At 43.1% G+C, this 21,752-nt stretch overlaps 1 protein-coding gene and 3 long non-coding RNA genes across 12 annotated transcripts in view; 2 read left to right on the top strand and 2 right to left on the bottom strand.

Moving 5' to 3' along the window:
* LOC115250966 (uncharacterized) overlaps positions 1-544 on the top strand; it is a 633-nt gene extending 89 nt beyond the window's left edge. Inside the window, exons 1-3 of the long non-coding RNA XR_003889493.1 lie at positions 1-163; positions 249-365; positions 492-544. The exon at positions 1-163 is cut by the window's left edge and continues 89 nt beyond it. This is a non-coding gene — a long non-coding RNA (uncharacterized lncRNA). The remainder of the gene's footprint in view (positions 164-248; positions 366-491) is intronic.
* Positions 545-3,212: 2,668 nt separating this feature from the next.
* On the bottom strand, positions 3,213-12,833 carry LOC105419020 (uncharacterized). Of its 9 annotated transcripts, XR_003889309.1 has the most exons (15): positions 12,632-12,827; positions 12,216-12,545; positions 12,036-12,132; positions 11,537-11,615; positions 10,321-11,440; positions 8,471-8,531; positions 8,253-8,375; positions 7,806-8,159; positions 7,390-7,719; positions 7,211-7,307; positions 6,712-6,790; positions 6,498-6,615; positions 5,498-6,346; positions 3,617-3,677; positions 3,213-3,521 (listed from the first exon to the last, which is right to left on the bottom strand). XR_003889309.1 is itself a non-coding variant. In XM_029840409.1 (10 exons), exons 6-10 carry the CDS (start codon positions 7,903-7,905, stop codon positions 3,426-3,428), a joined length of 684 nt encoding a protein of 227 aa, XP_029696269.1. In that variant the 5' UTR covers positions 7,906-8,375; positions 8,471-8,531; positions 11,537-11,615; positions 12,036-12,132; positions 12,216-12,545; positions 12,632-12,811; the 3' UTR covers positions 3,213-3,425. The 9 variants fall into 9 exon arrangements, 2 of the variants coding, with proteins under 2 accessions (XP_029696269.1, XP_029696239.1); XR_003889327.1 differs by having other exon boundaries at positions 7,806-8,375; positions 12,511-12,545; positions 12,632-12,833; XR_003889316.1 differs by having other exon boundaries at positions 7,806-8,375; positions 12,222-12,545; positions 12,632-12,831.
* A 4,129-nt stretch (positions 12,834-16,962) lies between these two features.
* LOC115250952 (uncharacterized) lies at positions 16,963-17,391 on the bottom strand. Its single transcript, XR_003889477.1, has 2 exons — positions 17,260-17,391; positions 16,963-17,157 (listed from the first exon to the last, which is right to left on the bottom strand). It is a non-coding gene; the product is annotated as an uncharacterized lncRNA (long non-coding RNA).
* A 119-nt stretch (positions 17,392-17,510) lies between these two features.
* On the top strand, positions 17,511-17,990 carry LOC115250960 (uncharacterized). The gene is made up of 3 exons (XR_003889484.1): positions 17,511-17,645; positions 17,731-17,847; positions 17,974-17,990. It is a non-coding gene; the product is annotated as an uncharacterized lncRNA (long non-coding RNA).
* Positions 17,991-21,752: the final 3,762 nt, after the last annotated feature.

Genomic DNA, 21,752 nt, shown 5'->3' with positions numbered 1-21,752 from the left:
AAAAAAACAGCGCAAAACGTTGCCTATCTGGTCAATACCTTCTTGGATTGATTTGATTAGCGTTCGTATTGCTTTCGGTTTGCTTTCTTATTGCTTTGCATTGGAACCAACCAGGAAGAGATCTCAAGTCTGGGACCACTTTGAAATGGTGCCGCCGAACAAGGTAAGTGTTACAAACGTGTTTTTCAACTCTTATTCACACAGTAACAAATAATAAACCACACACACATCTCATTTTTAATTTTCAGGTGAAGTGTTTGGCTCGGTCATGCCTCATCATTGATGACGTGTTATTATTATATGTCGGGAACAAAGCAAACATGAGAATGAAGCTGGTGGTGCTGCTGTGATGACGTTTCCACCAGGTGAGTGGGTGCTGTTCCAGGCAAGATTAAGAGTAACTTTTAAACTTTACTGCGCAGGTTTGGGTGTATAAAATTAGTTAATTAACTAAATTAATCTTGTTCTGCTAACTTCCATATTTTATGTAGCAGGAAGCAGGAGCTTGATGAAGCTCTAGTGGATTTCATAGTGAAAGATTCCCAGCCTTTCACTGTGGTGTCTGATCCTGGCTTCCGTGCTCTGGTGGCTAAACTGGATCCCACATGCACCCTTCCATCAAGGCAGACAGTTAAAGCCATGGTGGAGAGGAGGTATGTGGAAGAAAAGGAGAAGGCCAAGGCAGCCCTGCAGAATGTTGACAGTGTCAGCTTGACCGCAGATATGTGGACCTCCATCAACATGGATGCGTATCTCGCCGTCACCTGTCATGCTATTCATGCAGGGGAACTCTCCACCACCCTGGTGGGAGTTCGGCCTTTTCCTATCAGTCACACAGCAGAGAACATCGCTGGAACTGCTCGAGAGCTTTCAAGGGAATGGGCTCTTGAAGAGAAGGTGAGGTGCTTGGTGACTGATGCAGCAGCAAATATGATTGCTGAGGCAAATATTCTGCGGGTGCGGCACGCCGTCTGCCTGGCTCACGCACTAAACTTAACTGTCAAAAAGGCCATGGATGCTACTCCTGGGCTAGATAATATAAGATCAAAAACGAGGCGGATGATCACCTATTTTAAATCAAGCACCACCGCTAAAGAGAAGCTGCAGCAGATCCAGGTGCAAATGGGCCGTCCTGTCACAAAACTTATAATTGAAGTAGACACAAGATGGAATAGCACCTATGAGATGCTGCAGCGTCTTTATGAGCAGAGGGATGCAGCTGCCGCTGCTCTGACCACTCTGCCCACAGATTTGGACCTATTGACTGCAAATGACTTTGAGTGTGCATCTGAGTGTATGAAGATACCGTCACCTTTTCATGCTGCCACCGTAGAGCTCTCACATGAAAAGAGGGTGTCGGGATCAAAAATAACACCCCTGATAAAAATGCTGAAGCATGCTTTGAGTGAGCTGATGGCACAGAACTCAAACAAAATGGCAAAAGACCTTGGCATAAACCTCAATAGAATTATGAATGATAAACTCAGTGGGATAGAAACCACAAGCATCTTCTCTTTATCATCATTACTTGACCCAAGATTTAAAACACTCGGATTCCAAAGCCCTTCAAATGCCGAGTCAGCTGTGCACCGGTTAAAATCGGAGTGTGCGGCATTGTTGCGGAATGCACCCACTGAAGAGGACCCGCCATCCACTTCAACAGCACAACCAGAACCAGCTGCTTCTTCCCAAGGTACAAAAATGATAGAATTTGGATCAATAGATTTATTTGCATTGATTCATGTACAGACTAAACTTTATGTAATGTTTTATTTTAAGTCATTGATCTGTGGAAGCTGTTGGACAGGGATGCTGAAGAAGCAAGAGCGTCCAGGAATGCCACCGCTGATGCCATAGTGGAGGTGCAGCGTTATCTGTCAGCCCCTCCACTTGGAACGATCACAGGACCCTCTGGTGTACTGGACAACAAACAAAGCCCTGTACCCAAACCTGTACCACCTGGCAAACCAGTACCTCGCAACACCAGCATCCTCTGTGCCCTGCGAGAGGGTGTTTTCTAAAGCTGGGGAAATAGTTTCAAAAAAGAGAAACCGCCTCAAACCCTCGACTGTGGAGAAACTGTTGCTTTTAAATAAAAATGCACAGCGCACCTTAGGCCCATACCCCCCACCTGTTCCTAAAATATATATAAAAATAATATAATAATAATACAACATCAAAAGTGCACGCTTGCTGGGTCATCAACCTTTTGCATGGCTGCAGTACAACCAATGCGCCAGCAGATGGCCCCCGCGTTCGAAATGATTGAAGCTTCGAGTAATAAACCAATTTTCAACACAATGGTTCAAAACCCATCACGGACAGGGACAGGAAGAGGATGGACAGACTGGTAAGGAGGGCCAGCTCTGTCCTGGGATGTCCCCTGGACTCGGTGGAGGTGGTGGGAAACGGAAGGATGATGGCTAAGCTGTCATCCATGTTGAACAACACGTCCCCCCCCCCCCTACAGGACACCCTGACAGCACTGGGCAGCTCCTTCAGTGAGCGGCTGCTCCACCCTCGCTGTGTGAAGGAGAGGTATCGCAGATCTTTCCTGCCGGCTGCTGTCAGACTGCACAATAAACATAACGCCCGCTAGCACAACCTGAATATTATATATTCTCATATGTATATTGTATTCACCCTCTGTACTATGTACAGGTATACAGAGGCCGAGTATCCATTTATATGGATTATTGTAAATATACATCCTCTTTGTATATTCCAAATCCCGTTCTATTTGATTTTATCTTATTTTTCTCTGAGTGCTCTTGCTGCTGTTGTTGCACTGTAAATTTCCCCGTGTGGGACAATAAAGGATCTGAATCTGAATCTGAAAAGGGTTCGAAGCCTCATGAAGCCTCATTTGGACATCACTAGATAACACAAGGTGAAGGGCTGGAGCTCTCTGTGGGCTGGATTGTTCCACATGCTGAAACATGTGGAACAATCTGGCACCAGAGACAAAGAGGCTGAAGTAGGAGCCAATTAGGCAGAAGGAGCTGCAGGAGTGCCAGAGGCTCAGCTCCCAGAGATCAGCCCGCCCCTAAATGCTGCTCCTGCAGGTAGAGGAGGAGGTGAGAAGTCTGAGGGACAACCAAAACAGAACCACAACAGAGGACATGATCAGCACGCTCAGATTTCTCCCACTGAGAAAACGCTAATGTCAGTGAACAGAACCACGTGTGGACCAGAAGCCGGACTCAGACCTGTTCAGCTGTACTTTTTTATTGCTGCTTCAACAGAGGTGGAACTTTGGATCATTAAACTGATTCTATGTTACATGAACCCTTTAATGACAGCAATCTAACTAAATTTCAATCAAAATACAGAAAAGCATAAATATTTAAGACAGAAAAGGAAAAACCACCGTTGTACTTGTAACTAGTATTTAACACCTCAAAGGGCCGTTCTGTTCTGAAGGCCTATAGACCGTAGATTGAATTGAGCCTCTCCACGTAGCGACTCCTCTTCCTGTTCTCTGGCCAACTGGTTGTTCTCATCTGTGGTTCTGTGGTCACCTGCAGAGACAAGAGACATGACACTAAATGTACGTGCTTCCTGAGAGACAGAAGTAAAGCACTAAAGCCTCTAAAATATATGAATAACCACTGACCTCCCCTCCTGAACCAGGTTCAAACTGATCCTCTACTGGATTCTTTGACAACACGCGTTTTCTGAAGAGACAGAAAGTGACAATTCCATCTATTAGTGATTCACTTAACTGCTGGACAGACAGTTGCAGAGTTTCCAGCTGATTCTACACTCACTTTTCACACATATGGACTCAAATGCAACCATTTAATCAGCAAATCAAATCACAGGAAATCAGAGTAGAAAGTATTTCTCCCTCATATTTTCCTTTATATCATTTTTTGCATGATGAATGAGCATCATAAAAACAAACTAGAAGAATTAATGTTGACCATCTAAACAGATGCAATGTTTGCGGTTAAACAAATACTCAATTGAACCGAGTATTTATGCACCTTTGGTTGCAATACTGAGTTTGTGTTGATGCTTCCGGATCAGGTTTGCACGTCTACACATGATTATTTTACTCCACTATGATAAAACTGTCGGCTTTTTTACAGACAAGTTCTCTTTTCAAACACATTGACCTTGTTTCATCCAGTCTGATCTGGTCAGTGGTTTTGAGTGCGACCACCTACAGAGACAAGAAATGACACCAAAGGTACAGACAACTACACACCGCCGGAGTCACCAGAAAGAAACGTGAAACAATCAAAAGTCTCTGATGACATAAGTGAATGAAGTTAAATTCATGCTAAAACCTTGCAAATAATGTGAAGTGTTTTGCACGTTTAAAATTGGATTTTTAAATATATAACACTTCACAGAACACATTTGTAAAACAGCAAGATTTCATGAACCAGCTCCAAAAGCTGTATTTTTACAGATAAAAACTACAGCCAGTTTATCAAAGTATACGTGGATGCATCCAAATCCAATGAATCACTGAATATTTAGCGGTGTACACAGGTGAGCCAGTGGACTCTAGATGGTATTGGATAAGAGAAATCAGACCAAGTAATGTCCTCGTGGAGTCAGATTCTGGTCGTGCATTGGTCAGCATTAAACACAACCAGTCAGAATCTAGACAAGATATAATATTGGAGATATCACGTAAGCTACAAGGAACAAAGAGAGCAGAAGTAGAGGCTAAAATCATTTAGGTCCCAGCACACAGAGGAATTACTGGCAATGAAACGTCGAGTAGGTGAGGCAAGAGTGCAACAAGAAAAGAACAACTATCAAAATCTGTCACATATAGTAAAGATGAGATTAAACATATAGTCAGAGATGAACAAGAAGTAGCAGAAGCATTGGGATGAAGAGTCCCAGCTCAGCCCCCGTAGAGAGCAGGAAGAACGTATCCAGGAAGAGGGTTACTGGGGACTCCCAGCTGGGTTAGGGTTAGGGTTAGGGTTAGATCATTACATTCAGGTTTGAGTCAGGCTTCCATCTTGATACTCGTGGAATAATAACAGGTTCCACACTCAGACTTAGACTTACAAGCTTCCTCTTTTAAAAATTTTAATATCACTAATTCTGTAGTTGCAGTTACTATCCTAGACAGACAAATGATCATACTTAGGGGGTCGTCTAATTATTAGGTTAAAATCTAGGTTATGCTGCTATAGGCCAAGGCTGCCGGGGTCCAAAACATGATTAAAAACTTATATCATCCAAAAATATAATCCAATAATTGCTGTGTAATTCTGACATCAAATACTATCCAACCTCCAAAGAATAGTTTGATTTTCACAAAAATTAACAGTTTTAATTGATATTTTTGTTGTCAGACAAGCTCTCACAGAACCAAACAGGACTACTGGGCCCCGCTGCCTTTTCCTCAAACACCCAATCAAACTCCCTCATATCCTTGCCACTCTGTCACCTTTAAACCCCAAACTCCTCTTTTTTGTTCTCTCTTTCTCCCAACTGATTTGTAGAACTCCCTTAGTAGGATGACCTCTTAAATTAATCCAGTAATCAGCTGGTCGTTGCTTCCTCCTCAGCCACAGTGGCATTTCTCCTGCCTCCACCTGGAGCGTGAACACAGGTGAAGTGTTGGCAGGCACATTCCAAGTGTTCGTGCCTGGATCATATCCATCTATCCAGTTAGTACTGACTGGTGTTCCATAAACTGTGCTCCCATAGTTTATTCAAGACCTCATCAAACTATGTCATGGATATAAAATCAGTGAAAAGAAATATCACCACTTTTTTTTACATGTATTTACCACCTGACTGATCCCTCCAGCTCAGCCTCTGATCAAAGTAAATACCAAGGAAATGGAAACTCTCAAGCCTTTCTAACACATTCCCATCCATCTTTAAATTGCACTCTCCAATCATCTTCTTGTAAAGAACATCACTTTTGTCGATTCAGATGAAAACATAAAACTTCATTTATTCCCCATCTTTCAATAATAGCCCCATAACATCGGAGTATTTGTGAATATATTGTTTATCATTTATGACAATAAGTAGGGCATTTCACGCTCCTCAGCAGTGTACCATTTTCAGTGGAGTATCGCCTTAATAACTCTGCTCTGACCCTCACTGAGAGTTCTCATTTTAAAAGAACCCAATAAAGCATGAATAATGGCTCCATTGATCAGAGTCGTTGGGAATGTGGCCTTCAAACTGGGTGAGTGGCTCCAGCACCAGGAACATCTGAGATCTCTGTCCAGAAGAGAGCAGCACTGGGAACAGCTAAGATACGGTGCAGCAGCCTCAAGTTCCCAGGCCTCTGGTAGAGGACGAGAGGAGGAAGAGAGCACCCCAGAGAAAATGGAGGATTGGGGGATTTTCTCTACTGTACATAAAGATGGAGACAACATCAAAGTAAAAGTGTGATTTATGAGTGATGCAGTTTAGTCATACAAACACGTGAAAATCAACTGTTAAATAACAGTCACAAATCACCATTTTAAAAAAGCATAACTAAAAATCATTGAATTCAAAACCTGCAAATTCATGAAGTTTATAAAGAAGAATCTTCTGTTGGCCTCTTCAGGGGCAGGTGCCTTCTGCTTTCGACAACAGCCTGTATTTGACGTGACTTTGGTGCTGTGGAGGAACCATCTAGACACACATTGGAAATAAACTTAGGACTCCAAAGAAAGAAACAATAAATATTTTACAATTTTGTGACAATTATATTATAAAAGTTCTTCTGACCTCTCTCACAGGTGCACGAGACTGGACATAATTTAGGGTCTGGCTACTGAAGAAGTCCTGCTCTGTGGTTTTGGTCCATCTTTGAATATGACAATGATGATTATTATGAAGATCAGATTATTTTAACAATAAGATGATGCATGACTTTCCAGACTTCACATAGAGGTTTTAACTGCTATTAATATATATTTAGTGATTTCAGACGACATAGAGATGAAACCATTAAAAGAAGAATAAGCTGAGCAGGGTTGTGTGCGGTCCAGCTCAGTGGTGAAAGTTCTGATTTAAAGGAGAGGCCAAACAACCTCTATAAATACAGAGGAGAGCCCAGACTTCAGGACAGGACTCGGCTCTTTTCTTGCAATGAAGCCAAAATCAGTCGTCTGACCCAACTGAATCTGCCCTCATGCACCAACGCTGCTGCTACACCGTCTTCATTCATCATCACCTCCAGCAAGACTGACACACAGGAGAGCTGAAAGCTGTCATAGGGACTCACCTCCAGAGGCAGACAGTCAGAGCGAGGACACACACCAGTAATGCAGGAACACACACGAGGAGATATAGAAAATTCCCCACTGGGTTAGAACTGCCTTCTGCACAAAACCATGTGTGAAAGGATTAAAACATCAGTGAGAGCTTTAACAGATGAGTAGCTCTGTCTTCATCTCTGCCTACCTTCACCTTCAGGTCCCTCAGACACAAGTAAATTCCACACAATCGTCCTGACACCAATGAGACCTGCTACAGTGCAACGGTAGTAGCCTGCATCACCAGGCTGAGCATTCAGAAGCTTTAATGTTGACTGGGAATTAGTGTCAATGTTCATTTGTAATCGATCATGAGGCAAATCTGAGAATTTCCTTTTTGTCGAATGTTGATAAGCAAAGATCGTTTTGTCTTTATACCAGTTGATTTGTGATATATTTTCCATAGTTACGTTGCAGTTGAGGGTGACAGTTTCTCCTCTCACCACTGTTAAATTTCTCTGCTCAGGTGGAATCACCCCTAAGAGTGAAGGAAACAACCAGTCAGTAAACCTGAAATTAAATGCAGATGAACACAGACAGCACAGACAATCATCTCTACTGCACCTGCAAAGACTTTCCACATGAACAGCTGCAGAATGAAGAGCAGAGCTGCCTGGTTCAGATGAAACATGCTGTTCCTCAGAGAGACAAAGTCAGAATGCATCTCTCACTCAGCCTTTGAAGGACTCTACACTCTTTAAGTAAAGGAAGTGATATTTTAACTTATGACTCACAAGTCACGTCACGGTAAAAGTTTCCAGAGCACTTGTGGTCAATGTTTAACATGTTGCTGACAAGAGGGAAACAATATTTTATAAATAATGAATAAAAGTTGTTTATTTCTGTTCCACAACAAGGGAGTCAGGGCTGATGGGCGGTGGAAGGGAGAACAGAACTGAAGCAGGAGGCCAGGAGTGACTGGTGTGAATTTCAATCAAAATACAGAAAAGCATAAATATTTAAGACAGACAAGGAAAAACCACCGTTGTTCTTGTAACTAGTATTTAACACCTCAAACGGCCGTTCTGTCCTGAAGGCCTATAGACTGTAGATTGAATTGAGCCTCTCCACGTAGCGACTCCTCTTCCTGTTCTCTGGCCAACTGGTTGTTCTCATCTGTGGTTCTGTGGTCACCTGCAGAGACAAGAGACATGACACTAAATGCACGTGCTTCCTGAGAGACAGAAGTAAAGCACTAAAGCTTCTAAAATATATGAATAACCACTGACCTCCCCTCCTGAACCAGGTTCAAACTGATCCTCTACTGGATTCTTTGACAACACGCGTTTTCTGAAGAGACAGAAAGTGACAATTCCATCTATTAGTGATACACTTAACTGCTGAATAGACAGTTGCAGAGTTTCCAGCTGATTCTACACTCACTTTTCACACATATGGACTCAAATGCAACCATTTAATCAGCAAATCAAATCACAGGAAATCAGAGTAGAAAGTATTTCTCCCTCATATTTTCCCTTTATATCATCTTTTGCATGATAAATGAGTATCATAAAAACAAACTAGAAGAATTAATGTTGACCATCTAAACAGATGCAATGTTTGTGGTTAAACAAATACTCAATTTAACCGAGTATTTATGCACCTTTGGTTGCAATACTGAGTTTGTGTTGATGCTTCCGGATCAGGTTTGCACGTCTACACATGATTATTTTACTCCACTATGATAAAACTGTCGGCTTTTTTACAGACAAGTTCTCTTTTCAAACACATTGACCTTGTTTCATCCAGTCTGATCTGGTCAGTGGTTTTGGGTGCGACCACCTACAGAGACAAGAAATGACACCAAAGGTCCAGACAACTACACACCGCTGGAGTCACCAGAAAGAAACGTGAAACAATCAAAAGTCTCTGATGACAGAAGTGAATGAAGTTAAATTCATGCTAAAACCTTGCAAATAAAGCACGTTTTTGCACGTTTAAAATTGGATTTTTAAATATATAACACTTCACAGAACACATTTGTAAACAGTAAAATTTCATGAACCAGCTCCAAAAGCTGATAAAAACTACAGCCAGTTTATCAAAGTATACATGGATGCATCCAAATCCAATGAATCACTGAATATTTAGCGGTGTACACAGGTGAGCCAGTGGACTCTAGATGGTATTGGATAAGAGAAATCAGACCAAGTAATGTCCTCGTGGAGTCAGATTCTGGTCGTGCATTGGTCAGCATTAAACACAACCAGTCAGAATCTAGACAAGATATAATATTGGAGATATCACGTAAGCTACAAGGAACAAAGAGAGCAGAAGTAGAGGCTAAAATCATTTAGGTCCCAGCACAGAGGAATTACAGGCAATGAAACGTCGAGTAGGTTAGGCAAGAGTGCAACAAGAAAAGAACAACTATCAAAATCTGCCACATATAGTAAAGATGAGATTAAACATATAGTCAGAGATGAACAAGAAGTAGCAGAAGCATTGGGATGAAGAGTCCCAGCTCAGCCCCCGTAGAGAGCAGGAAGAACGTATCCAGGAAGAGGGTTACTGGGGACTCCCAGCTGGGACAGTTATCATTACATTCAGGTTTGAGTCAGGCTTCCATCTTGATACTCGTGGAATAATAACAGGTTCCACACTCAGACTTAGACTTACAAGCTTCCTCTTTGAAAAATTTTAATATCACTAATTCTGTAGTTGCAGTTATTATCATAGACAGACAAATGATCATACTTAGGGGGTCGTCTAATTATTAGGTTAAAATCTAGGTTATGCTGCTATAGGCCGAGGCTGCCGGGGTCCAAAACATGATTAAAAACTTATATCATCCAAAAATATAATCCAATAATTGCTGTGTAATTCTGACATCAAATACTATCCAACTTCCAAAGAATAGTTTGATTTTCACAAAAATTAACAGTTTTAATTGATATTTTTGTTGTCAGACAAGCTCTCACAGAACCAAACAGGACTACTGGGCCCCGCTGCCTTTTCCTCAAACACCCAATCAAACTCCCTCATATCCTTGCCACTCTGTCACCTTTAAAGCCAAAACTCCTCTTTTTTGTTCTCTCTTTCTCCCAACTGATTTGTAGAACTCCCTTAGTAGGATCACCTCTTAAATTAATCCAGTAATCAGCTGGTCGTTGCTTCCTCCTCAGCCACAGTGGCATTTCTCCTGCCTCCACCTGGAGCGTGAACACAGGTGAAGTGTTGGCAGGCACATTCCAAGTGTTCGTGCCTGGATCATATCCATCTATCCAGTTAGTACTGATTGGTGTTCCATAAACTGTGCTCCCATAGTTTATTCAAGACCTCATCAAACTATGTCATGGATATAAAATCAGTGAAAAGAAATATCACCACTTTTTTTTTTACATGTATTTACCACCTGACTGATCCCTCCAGCTCAGCCTCTGATCAAAGTAAATACCAAGGAAATGGAAACTCTCAAGCCTTTCTAACACATTCCCATCCATCTTTAAATTGCACTCTCCAATCATCTTCTTGTAAAGAACATCACTTTTGTCGATTCAGATGAAAACATAAAACTTCATTTATTCCCCATCTTTCAATAATAGCCCCATAACATCGGAGTATTTGTGAATATATTGTTTATCATTTATGACAATAAGTAGGGCATTTCACGCTCCTCAGCAGTGTACCATTTTCAGTGGAGTATCGCCTTAATAACTCTGCTCTGACCCTCACTGAGAGTTCTCATTTAAAAAGAACCCAATAAAACATGAATAATGGCTCCATTGATCAGAGTCGTTGGGAATGTGGCCTTCAAACTGGGTGAGTGGCTCCAGCACCAGGAACATCTGAGATCTCTGTCCAGAAGAGAGCAGCACTGGGAACAGCTAAGATACGGTGCAGCAGCCTCAAGTTCCCAGGCCTCTGGTAGAGGACGAGAGGAGGAAGAGAGCACCCCAGAGAAAATGGAGGATTGGGGGATTTTCTCTACTGTACATAAAGATGGAGACAACATCAAAGCAAAAGTGTGATTTATGAGTGATGCAGTTTAGTCATACAAACACGTGAAAATCAACTGTTGAATCACAGTCACAAATCACCATTTTAAAAAAGCATAACTAAAAATCATTCAATTCAAAACCTGCCAATTCATGAAGTTTATAAAGAAGAATCTTCTGTTGGCCTCTTCAGGGGCAGGTGCCTTCTGCTTTCGACAACAGCCTGTATTTGACGTGACTTTGGTGCTGTGGAGGAACCATCTAGACACACATTGGAAATAAACTTAGGACTCAAAAGAAAGAAACAATAAATATTTTACAATTTTGTGACAATTATATTATAAAAGTTCTTCTGACCTCTCTCACAGGTGCACGAGACTGGACATAATTTTGGGTCTGGCTACTGAAGAAGTCCTGCTCTGTGGTTTTGGTCCATCTTTGAATTTGACAATGATGATTATTATGAGGATCAGATTATTTTAACAATAAGATGATGCATGACTTTCCAGACTTCACATAGAGGTTTTAACTGCTATTAATAAATATTTAGTGATTTCAGACGACATAGAGATGAAACCATTAAAAGAAGAATAAGCTGAGCAGGGTTGTGTGCGGTCCAGCTCAGTGGTGAAAGTTCTGATTTAAAGGAGAGGCCAAACAACCTCTATAAATACAGAGGAGAGCCCAGACTTCAGGACAGGACTCGGCTCTTTTCTTGCAATGAAGCCAAAATCAGTCGTCTGACCCAACTGAATCTGCCCTCATGCACCAACGCTGCTGCTACACCGTCTTCATTTATCATCACCTCCAGCAAGACTGACACACAGAAGAGCTGAAAGCTGTCATAGGGACTCACCTCCAGAGGCAGACAGTCAGAGCGAGGACACACACCAGTAATGCAGGAACACACACGAGGAGATATAGAAAATTCCCCACTGGGTTAGAACTGCCTTCTGCACAAAACCATGTGTGAAAGGATTAAAACATCAGTGAGAGCTTTAAACAGATGAGTAGCTCTGTCTTCATCTCTGCCTACCTTCACCTTCAGGTCCCTCAGACACAAGTAAATTCCACACAATCCTCCTCCTACCAGTGAGACCTGATACACTGCAACTGTAGTATCCTGCATCATCAGGCTGAGCATTCAGAAGCTTTAATGTTGACTGGGAATTAGTGTCAATGTTCATTTGTAATCGATCAGGAGGCAAATCTGAGAATTTCCTTTTTGTCGAATGTTGATAAGCAAAGATTAATTTGTCTTTATACCACTCGGTGAGTGTTATATTTTTTATAGTTACGTTGCAGTTGAGGGTGACAGTTTCTCCTCTCACCACTGTTAAATTTCTCTGCTCAGGTGGAATCACCCCTAAGAGTGAAGGAAACAACTAGTCAGTCAACCTGAAATTAAATGCAGATGAGCACAGACAGCACAGACAATCATCTCTACTGCACCTGCAAAGACTTTCCACATGAACAGCTGCAGAATGAAGAGCAGAGCTGCCTGGTTCAGATGAAACATGCTGTTCCTCAGAGAGACAAAGTCAGAATGCATCTCTCACTCAGCCTTTGAAGGACTCTACACTCTTTAAGTAAAGGAAGTGATATTTTAACTTATGACTCACAAGTCACGTGACGGTAAAAGTTTCCAGAGCACTTGTGGTCAATGTTTAACATGTTGGTGACAAACAAGAGGGAAACAATATTTTATAAATAATGAATAAATGTTGTTTATTTCTGTTCCACAACAAGGGAGTCAGGGCTGATGGGCGGTGGAAGGGAGAACAGAACTGAAGCAGGAGGCCAGGAGTGACTGGTTGGTTGGAGAGACAAGAGCACAAAAGGGATCAAGAACAAACTGGCAAAGGATGGAGAAGGAGCTGGGGGGGGGGGGGGGGGGGGACATGACCCTGGATCAGAGGGAGGCAGCAGAAAGGATCTAAACCAAGTATTTAAAGAAAAACCCGTGACTTATTTTTACGATGAACCAAAGATGAGCTGGGAGAGCTGGAGGAAGACGGCAGGGTTTCTGTAGGTTGAGCCACCAGGCCCAGGAGCCCCGCTGAGGGCGCACAACCTACTACCACAGCCAGCTGGAAGACTAAGCAAACACACAAGACAACCTGCAGAATGCCATCGGCACACCAAGGGCTGTCATAGTGGTGGTCCTGAGGAGAACCGAGCCCAGCCAGGGAAAACCTGAGGGAGAGCTGAAGGAGGGCTCAAGCACACAAGGTATAGTCCACTTAGTTACATTGAGGATGTTATGTTCGAGTTAAGGAGGCCAGGACCCAGATGCAGAGTGTAAAACAAAAAGTTCTTTATTGCCAAAACAATGCAAAGAGAGACAGTTCTCAGAATGAAGGATCGAATCAAGTAACAACAAAAAACTCTAAGGAAGTAGCAACTAGTGATGGGCAAATGATACCGGGGCTTTGGAGCTTGTGTCCCTCTTCCTGAAGCGGAGTGATTCGAAACACCGGTGTCACGTGACCGATGACGTTGAACGCTTTGAACGTCATCGCTGCTTCGCTTCGCGCTTCATTGCTTCAAAATGTTTCGAAGCCTTTCATTGGCTCAGTCTTTCAGTGCGTGTCATTGGCTCATGGAGTTTCAATGCATTCTGAGACAGATTTGAGTGGTTTGATGGCATACCAGCTATATCAGAAGCATTATTATGCTTCAAAATTGTTGGGTTGTGAGGAGATAGAGATTTGGAGAGTGAGAGTATTTTGGCAAGTTTCATGGAGAGTACCACCAATAAGTGACGTTCTAAAGTTTGGGGTCATTTTGTTCTCATAGCACCAAATAAGGTATAATGCAGTTCATAGCGTACATTTTATGTTTCCATAATTGAATTGTATTTTTAATTTTTAAATGGGTCTCAAAATTACAATTGCTTGTAGGTGCGGTGTTTGCAATGCACACAAGAGTTGTCTCACAGCAACAACACATCATCTATGCTGAGACACTTGCGTGCTCGGCATGACGACAATCACGACCCTGTCAACACTGGAAATCCTGACAGTAAGCTAAATCTGTCCAGGTACGGGAGGCTGACTCCATCGCCACTTTTAAGATCAGACTTAAAACCTACCTCTTTGAAAAAGCTTATTGTTGTTAATTCTGTAGTTCCAGTTACTATCATGGACAGACAGATGATCATACTTAGGGGGTCGTCTAATTGTTAGGTCACATCTTAGCTATGCTGTTATAGGCCAAGGCTGCCGGGGTCCGGAAACATGATCACCTGACAGGCCTCTGTCACCCCACTGGGTCATGGTTTCCTCTCCTCTCCTCTCCTTTCCTCTGCTTTCCTCTCCTCATCAAGCAGACTAGTTATGCTGATTCTTGTGTAGTTTTTCTGACCCCCCCCCCCTTCTATTTATTTACAGGTATCGCCGCCTTCGGAGCTGCATAATGACCTCCGGCCCCGCTGAAGTGATTGTATAGTGTATTCTTGTGTGTGTTTCTGTGCTCTGTGCCTCTCCTCTCCTCTCCTCTCCTCTCCTCTCCTCTCCTCTCCTCTCCTCTCCTCTCCTCTCCTCTCCTCTCCTCTCCTCTCCTCTCCTCTCCTCTCCTCTCCTCTCCTCTCCTCTCCTCTCCTCTCCTCTCCTCCCCTCTCCTCTCCTCTCCTCCTCTCTCTTTACCCAGCCGGCCATCAGCAGGAGGGTCCCCCTACATGAGCCTGGTCCTGCTCAAGGTTTCTTCCTGTTAAAGGGGAGTTTTTCCTTGCCACTGTTGCTTGTCTGGGGTCAGGCCCTGGGATTCTGGAAAGCGCCTTGAAACAATTTTGATTGTATAAGACGCTATATAAATAAAGATTGATTTGATTTGATTTGATATATACGTGTATATGTATATGTATGTGTGTGTCTTTATTGGAGATGTTGTGTATCGTATTCATATAGCAACCATTCTCCCACAGTGTCCAGGAAACAGAAGCTGGATGAGGCCTTGGTGGACATGATAGTTAAAGATGGTCGGCCTTTTTCTATCGTTGAGGATGAAGGGTTCCAAAATTTCATTAGAATCCTGGACCCATCATTCTCCATTCCAAGCCGCAAAGCTGTAAAGGCAAAGGTGGAAGCAAGGTACACTGTAGCCAAAGAGAAGGCCTTGGCAGAAATTAAGCAGACTTCAGCTGTTGGTTTGACTGCTGACATGTGGACATCAGTCAACATGGATGCGTACCTTGGTGTCACTTGCCATTATGTGTCAGACAGCCTAGATCTGGCTACTGTGCTTTTAGGTGTGCAGTATTTTCCTTTGGCCCACACAGCAGCTAATATTTCAGATGCAATTGCAAATTTGATGACAGAGTGGGGAATCACTGGAAAAGGTCTGTGGGATGGTTACTGATGGAGCTCATAATATTGTGGCAAGTGTAACTCTTTTACATGTTAGACATATTTATTGCTTTGCCCACATGCTGAATCTCGTTGTCAAAAAATCACTCTGTCAGACGTCTGAGCAGGAGAACATGCGCAGTAGGGCCCGCAGAATGGTGGCACACTTCAAGTCCAGTTCCAAAGGGAAAGTTGTGTTCTATTCAAGCTAATATGGGCATTCCCCAAAAAAAGCTTGTTCAAGAGGTTGAAACCAGATGGAACAGCAGTTATGCCGTGCTCCATAGGCTTTATGAGCAGAGAGAACCTTTAGGGGCAGCCCTGGCATCACTTCGCACTGACTTGGTGCCTTTCACTGCTGATGACTATGCAGCAATCAACCATTGCCTGACAGTCTTAAGGCCATTCTATCAGGCAACTGTTGAGCTTTCTGAGGAAAGGAGAGTGTCAGGGTCAAAGGCAATTCCTTTAGCCAAAATGCTGAGTATGTCATTTCTGCCGAGTGTGCCCAAATGGCTCCTTGTATTGGTGCCACACTTGCCAACCATTTGAAAAATAAGTTAAATGAAAAATTCAGTGGCTTGGAAAAGGTGAACTCCCTGTCTGTGGCAACCATCTTGGATCCACGATTTAAACAGGCTGGCTTTACTAATCAAAGCAATGCTCAGGCTGCTGTGGAAAGGCTGACACGAGAGTGTGCCACTCTTATTGATGCGTCGGCAGAAGATGTGCCACTGGAGACTGCAACAACATCTGCCACTGCTAGTGAACAAAATCACAACTTGTGGGCTTGACTGGACAACTATGTAGAGTCTCAGCACCGCATCAGCAGTGCATCTGCCAGCGCTGCAGTGGAGATCCAGAGGGATGCATGTTGATTACTGTTGAAACATCAGTTTATTTATTTTTAATTCAGTCATTCATTGTCTTACTGTCTGTGTCATAGATATTTGAAAGAACAAATTCTGACAAGAGCTGAGGATCCCTTGAAGTACTGGGTGGCACGAAAGACTTTAAATCCTACGCTGTGGAAACTTGCAAGTATCTGTGCATCCCAGCATAATCTGTTCCCTGAGAAAGAATATTTTCCAAAGCTGGGGAAGCTGGTCAGCCAGAAGAGGAGCAGACTGAAAGCCCCCAAATGACAAACCATTATCTTTAAAGGTTTTCCTTAAAAACACTTCACACAAACAAAAACAATGTTTCTGAATTTAAACACCATGATCATTTGCAAAGTAGGAAGGATCTCAAATCCTGTTAGGGACTTTTGGTACAGTAAATAAATCTGTGTTCAATAAACACTGATCCCTTAACATAATTTGCATTTATTCTTTAGGTTAATCTTGAATGTGTTTTAGGGTAAGGGAGTGAGCATCTGCATATTTTATTGTAAATACGATATAATCATTATTTGGTATGAATGAACCAAACGCCTGGATGAGCACACAATAAGCTTTTATTGGTGTCATGGGATTGAAACAGCGCCAGTGATTCAGTCGTGCTCTTCAGAGGTTGCTATGGCTTCAGTTGTCCACCAGATGTCACCATCACTGAAGTCTTGAAGCTTTGAATCTTGTTCGGCTCAATTGTTACGAAAGCCTCGGCGCTTCATGAAGCTTCACTTGCCCACCACTAGTAGCAACAGAAAAGCGAACTAAAAATCACCATGAAATGGGAAAAACCATCGGGAAAATGTACAACTGACAACAGTGACAAGGCACTGACAAAACTTACTACGCTGGAGAATAACAAGGGATAACACGAGTCGTGATGTTCCCTCTGACACGGGGCTTCGAACCACGCCCCAAAACTCGGTCGAGTTTTTTTCAGAAGCGCTGTTCGGGAGCTCGCTTCAAACCACGTGACTGATGACGTTTGAACCACTTCACTGCCTCGTTCATTCTGAATCAGCTGACTGGTTCGGTTCAATGAGCGGGGCTTTGAACAAAAAAAAAACAAAAAAACAGCGCAAAACGTTGCCTATCTGGTCAATACCTTCTTGGATTGATTTGATTAGCGTTCGTATTGCTTTCGGTTTGCTTTCTTATTGCTTTGCATTGGAACCAACCAGGAAGAGATCTCAAGTCTGGGACCACTTTGAAATGGTGCCGCCGAACAAGGTAAGTGTTACAAACGTGTTTTTCAACTCTTATTCACACAGTAACAAATAATAAACCACACACACATCTCATTTTTAATTTTCAGGTGAAGTGTTTGGCTCGGTCATGCCTCATCATTGATGACGTGTTATTATTATATGTCGGGAACAAAGCAAACATGAGAATGAAGCTGGTGGTGCTGCTGTGATGACGTTTCCACCAGGTGAGTGGGTGCTGTTCCAGGCAAGATTAAGAGTAACTTTTAAACTTTACTGCGCAGGTTTGGGTGTATAAAATTAGTTAATTAACTAAATTAATCTTGTTCTGCTAACTTCCATATTTTATGTAGCAGGAAGCAGGAGCTTGATGAAGCTCTAGTGGATTTCATAGTGAAAGATTCCCAGCCTTTCACTGTGGTGTCTGATCCTGGCTTCCGTGCTCTGGTGGCTAAACTGGATCCCACATGCACCCTTCCATCAAGGCAGACAGTTAAAGCCATGGTGGAGAGGAGGTATGTGGAAGAAAAGGAGAAGGCCAAGGCAGCCCTGCAGAATGTTGACAGTGTCAGCTTGACCGCAGATATGTGGACCTCCATCAACATGGATGCGTATCTCGCCGTCACCTGTCATGCTATTCATGCAGGGGAACTCTCCACCACCCTGGTGGGAGTTCGGCCTTTTCCTATCAGTCACACAGCAGAGAACATCGCTGGAACTGCTCGAGAGCTTTCAAGGGAATGGGCTCTTGAAGAGAAGGTGAGGTGCTTGGTGACTGATGCAGCAGCAAATATGATTGCTGAGGCAAATATTCTGCGGGTGCGGCACGCTGTCTGCCTGGCTCACGCACTAAACTTAACTGTCAAAAAGGCCATGGATGCTACTCCTGGGCTAGATAATATAAGATCAAAAACGAGGCGGATGATCACCTATTTTAAATCAAGCACCACCGCTAAAGAGAAGCTGCAGCAGATCCAGGTGCAAATGGGCCGTCCTGTCACAAAACTTATAATTGAAGTAGACACAAGATGGAATAGCACTTATGAGATGCTGCAGCGTCTTTATGAGCAGAGGGATGCAGCTGCCGCTGCTCTGACCACTCTGCCCACAGATTTGGACCTATTGACTGCAAATGACTTTGAGTGTGCATCTGAGTGTATGAAGATACCGTCACCTTTTCATGCTGCCACCGTAGAGCTCTCACATGAAAAGAGGGTGTCGGGATCAAAAATAACACCCCTGATAAAAATGCTGAAGCATGCTTTGAGTGAGCTGATGGCACAGAACTCAAACAAAATGGCAAAAGACCTTGGCATAAACCTCAATAGAATTATGAATGATAAACTCAGTGGGATAGAAACCACAAGCATCTTCTCTTTATCATCATTACTTGACCCAAGATTTAAAACACTCGGATTCCAAAGCCCTTCAAATGCCGAGTCAGCTGTGCACCGGTTAAAATCGGAGTGTGCGGCATTGTTGCGGAATGCACCCACCCAAGAGGACCCGCCGTCCACTTCAACAGCACAACCAGAACCAGCTGCTTCTTCCCAAGGTACAAAAATGATAGAATTTGGATCAATAGATTTATTTGCATTGATTCATGTACAGACTAAACTTTATGTAATGTTTTATTTTAAGTCATTGATCTGTGGAAGCTGTTGGACAGGGATGCTGAAGAAGCAAGAGCGTCCAGGAATGCCACCGCTGATGCCATAGTGGAGGTGCAGCGTTATCTGTCAGCCCCTCCACTTGAACGATCACAGGACCCTCTGGTGTACTGGACAACAAACAAAGCCCTGTACCACCTGGCAAACCAGTACCTCGCAACACCAGCATCCTCTGTGCCCTGCGAGAGGGTGTTTTCTAAAGCTGGGGAAATAGTTTCAAAAAAGAGAAACCGCCTCAAACCCTCGACTGTGGAGAAACTGTTGCTTTTAAATAAAAATGCACAGCGCACCTTAGGCCCATACCCCCCACCTGTTCCTAAAATATATATAAAAATAATATAATAATAATACAACATCAAAAGTGCACGCTTGCTGGGTCATCAACCTTTTGCATGGCTGCAGTACAACCAATGCGCCAGCAGATGGCCCCCGCGTTCGAAATGATTGAAGCTTCGAGTAATAAACCAATTTTCAACACAATGGTTCAAAACCCATCACGGACAGGGACAGGAAGAGGATGGACAGACTGGTAAGGAGGGCCAGCTCTGTCCTGGGATGTCCCCTGGACTCGGTGGAGGTGGTGGGAAACGGAAGGATGATGGCTAAGCTGTCATCCATGTTGAACAACACGTCCCCCCCCCCCTACAGGACACCCTGACAGCACTGGGCAGCTCCTTCAGTGAGCGGCTGCTCCACCCTCGCTGTGTGAAGGAGAGGTATCGCAGATCTTTCCTGCCGGCTGCTGTCAGACTGCACAATAAACATAACGCCCGCTAGCACAACCTGAATATTATATATTCTCATATGTATATTGTATTCACCCTCTGTACTATGTACAGGTATACAGAGGCCGAGTATCCATTTATATGGATTATTGTAAATATACATCCTCTTTGTATATTCCAAATCCCGTTCTATTTGATTTTATCTTATTTTTCTCTGAGTGCTCTTGCTGCTGTTGTTGCACTGTAAATTTCCCCGTGTGGGACAATAAAGGATCTGAATCTGAATCTGAAAAGGGTTCGAAGCCTCATGAAGCCTCATTTGGACATCACTAGATAACACAAGGTGAAGGGCTGGAGCTCTCTGTGGGCTGGATTGTTCCACATGCTGAAACATGTGGAACAATCTGGCACCAGAGACAAAGAGGCTGAAGTAGGAGCCAATTAGGCAGAAGGAGCTGCAGGAGTGCCAGAGGCTCAGCTCCCAGAGATCAGCCCGCCCCTAAATGCTGCTCCTGCAGGTAGAGGAGGAGGTGAGAAGTCTGAGGGACAACCAAAACAGAACCACAACAGAGGACATGATCAGCACGCTCAGATTTCTCCCACTGAGAAAACGCTAATGTCAGTGAACAGAACCACGTGTGGACCAGAAGCCGGACTCAGACCTGTTCAGCTGTACTTTTTTATTGCTGCTTCAACAGAGGTGGAACTTTGGATCATTAAACTGATTCTATGTTACATGAACCCTTTAATGACAGCAATCTAACTAAATTTCAATCAAAATACAGAAAAGCATAAATATTTAAGACAGAAAAGGAAAAACCACTGTTGTTCTTGTAACTAGTATTTAACACCTCAAACGGCCGTTCTGTTCTGAAGGCCTATAGACCGTAGATTGAATTGAGCCTCTCCACGTAGCGACTCCTCTTCCTGTTCTCTGGCCAACTGGTTGTTCTCATCTGTGGTTCTGTGGTCACCTGCAGAGACAAGAGACATGACACTAAATGCACGTGCTTCCTGAGAGACAGAAGTAAAGCACTAAAGCCTCTAAAATATATGAATAACCACTGACCTCCCCTCCTGAACCAGGTTCAAACTGATCCTCTACTGGATTCTTTGACAACACGCGTTTTCTGAAGAGACAGAAAGTGACAATTCCATCTATTAGTGATTCACTTAACTGCTGGACAGACAGTTGCAGAGTTTCCAGCTGATTCTACACTCACTTTTCACACATATGGACTCAAATGCAACCATTTAATCAGCAAATCAAACACAGGAAATCAGAGTAGAAAGTATTTCTCCCTCATATTTTCCTTTATATCATTTTTTGCATGATGAATGAGCATCATAAAAACAAACTAGAAGAATTAATGTTGACCATCTAAACAGATGCAATGTTTGTGGTTAAACAAATACTCAATTGAACCGAGTATTTATGCACCTTTGGTTGCAATACTGAGTTTGTGTTGATGCTTCCGGATCAGGTTTGCACGTCTACACATGATTATTTTACTCCACTATGATAAAACTGTCAGCTTTTTTACAGACAAGTTCTCTTTTCAAACACATTGACCTTGTTTCATCCAGTCTGATCTGGTCAGTGGTTTTGAGTGCGACCACCTACAGAGACAAGAAATGACACCAAAGGTACAGACAACTACACACCGCCGGAGTCACCAGAAAGAAAAGTGAAACAATCAAAAGTCTCTGATGACAGAAGTGAATGAAGTTAAATTC

The sequence above is a fragment of the Takifugu rubripes genome, chromosome 1, assembly GCF_901000725.2.
Source record: "Takifugu rubripes chromosome 1, fTakRub1.2, whole genome shotgun sequence".
NCBI lineage: Eukaryota > Metazoa > Chordata > Actinopteri > Tetraodontiformes > Tetraodontidae > Takifugu > Takifugu rubripes.
This window is presented reverse-complemented; position numbering and strand designations above follow the sequence as displayed.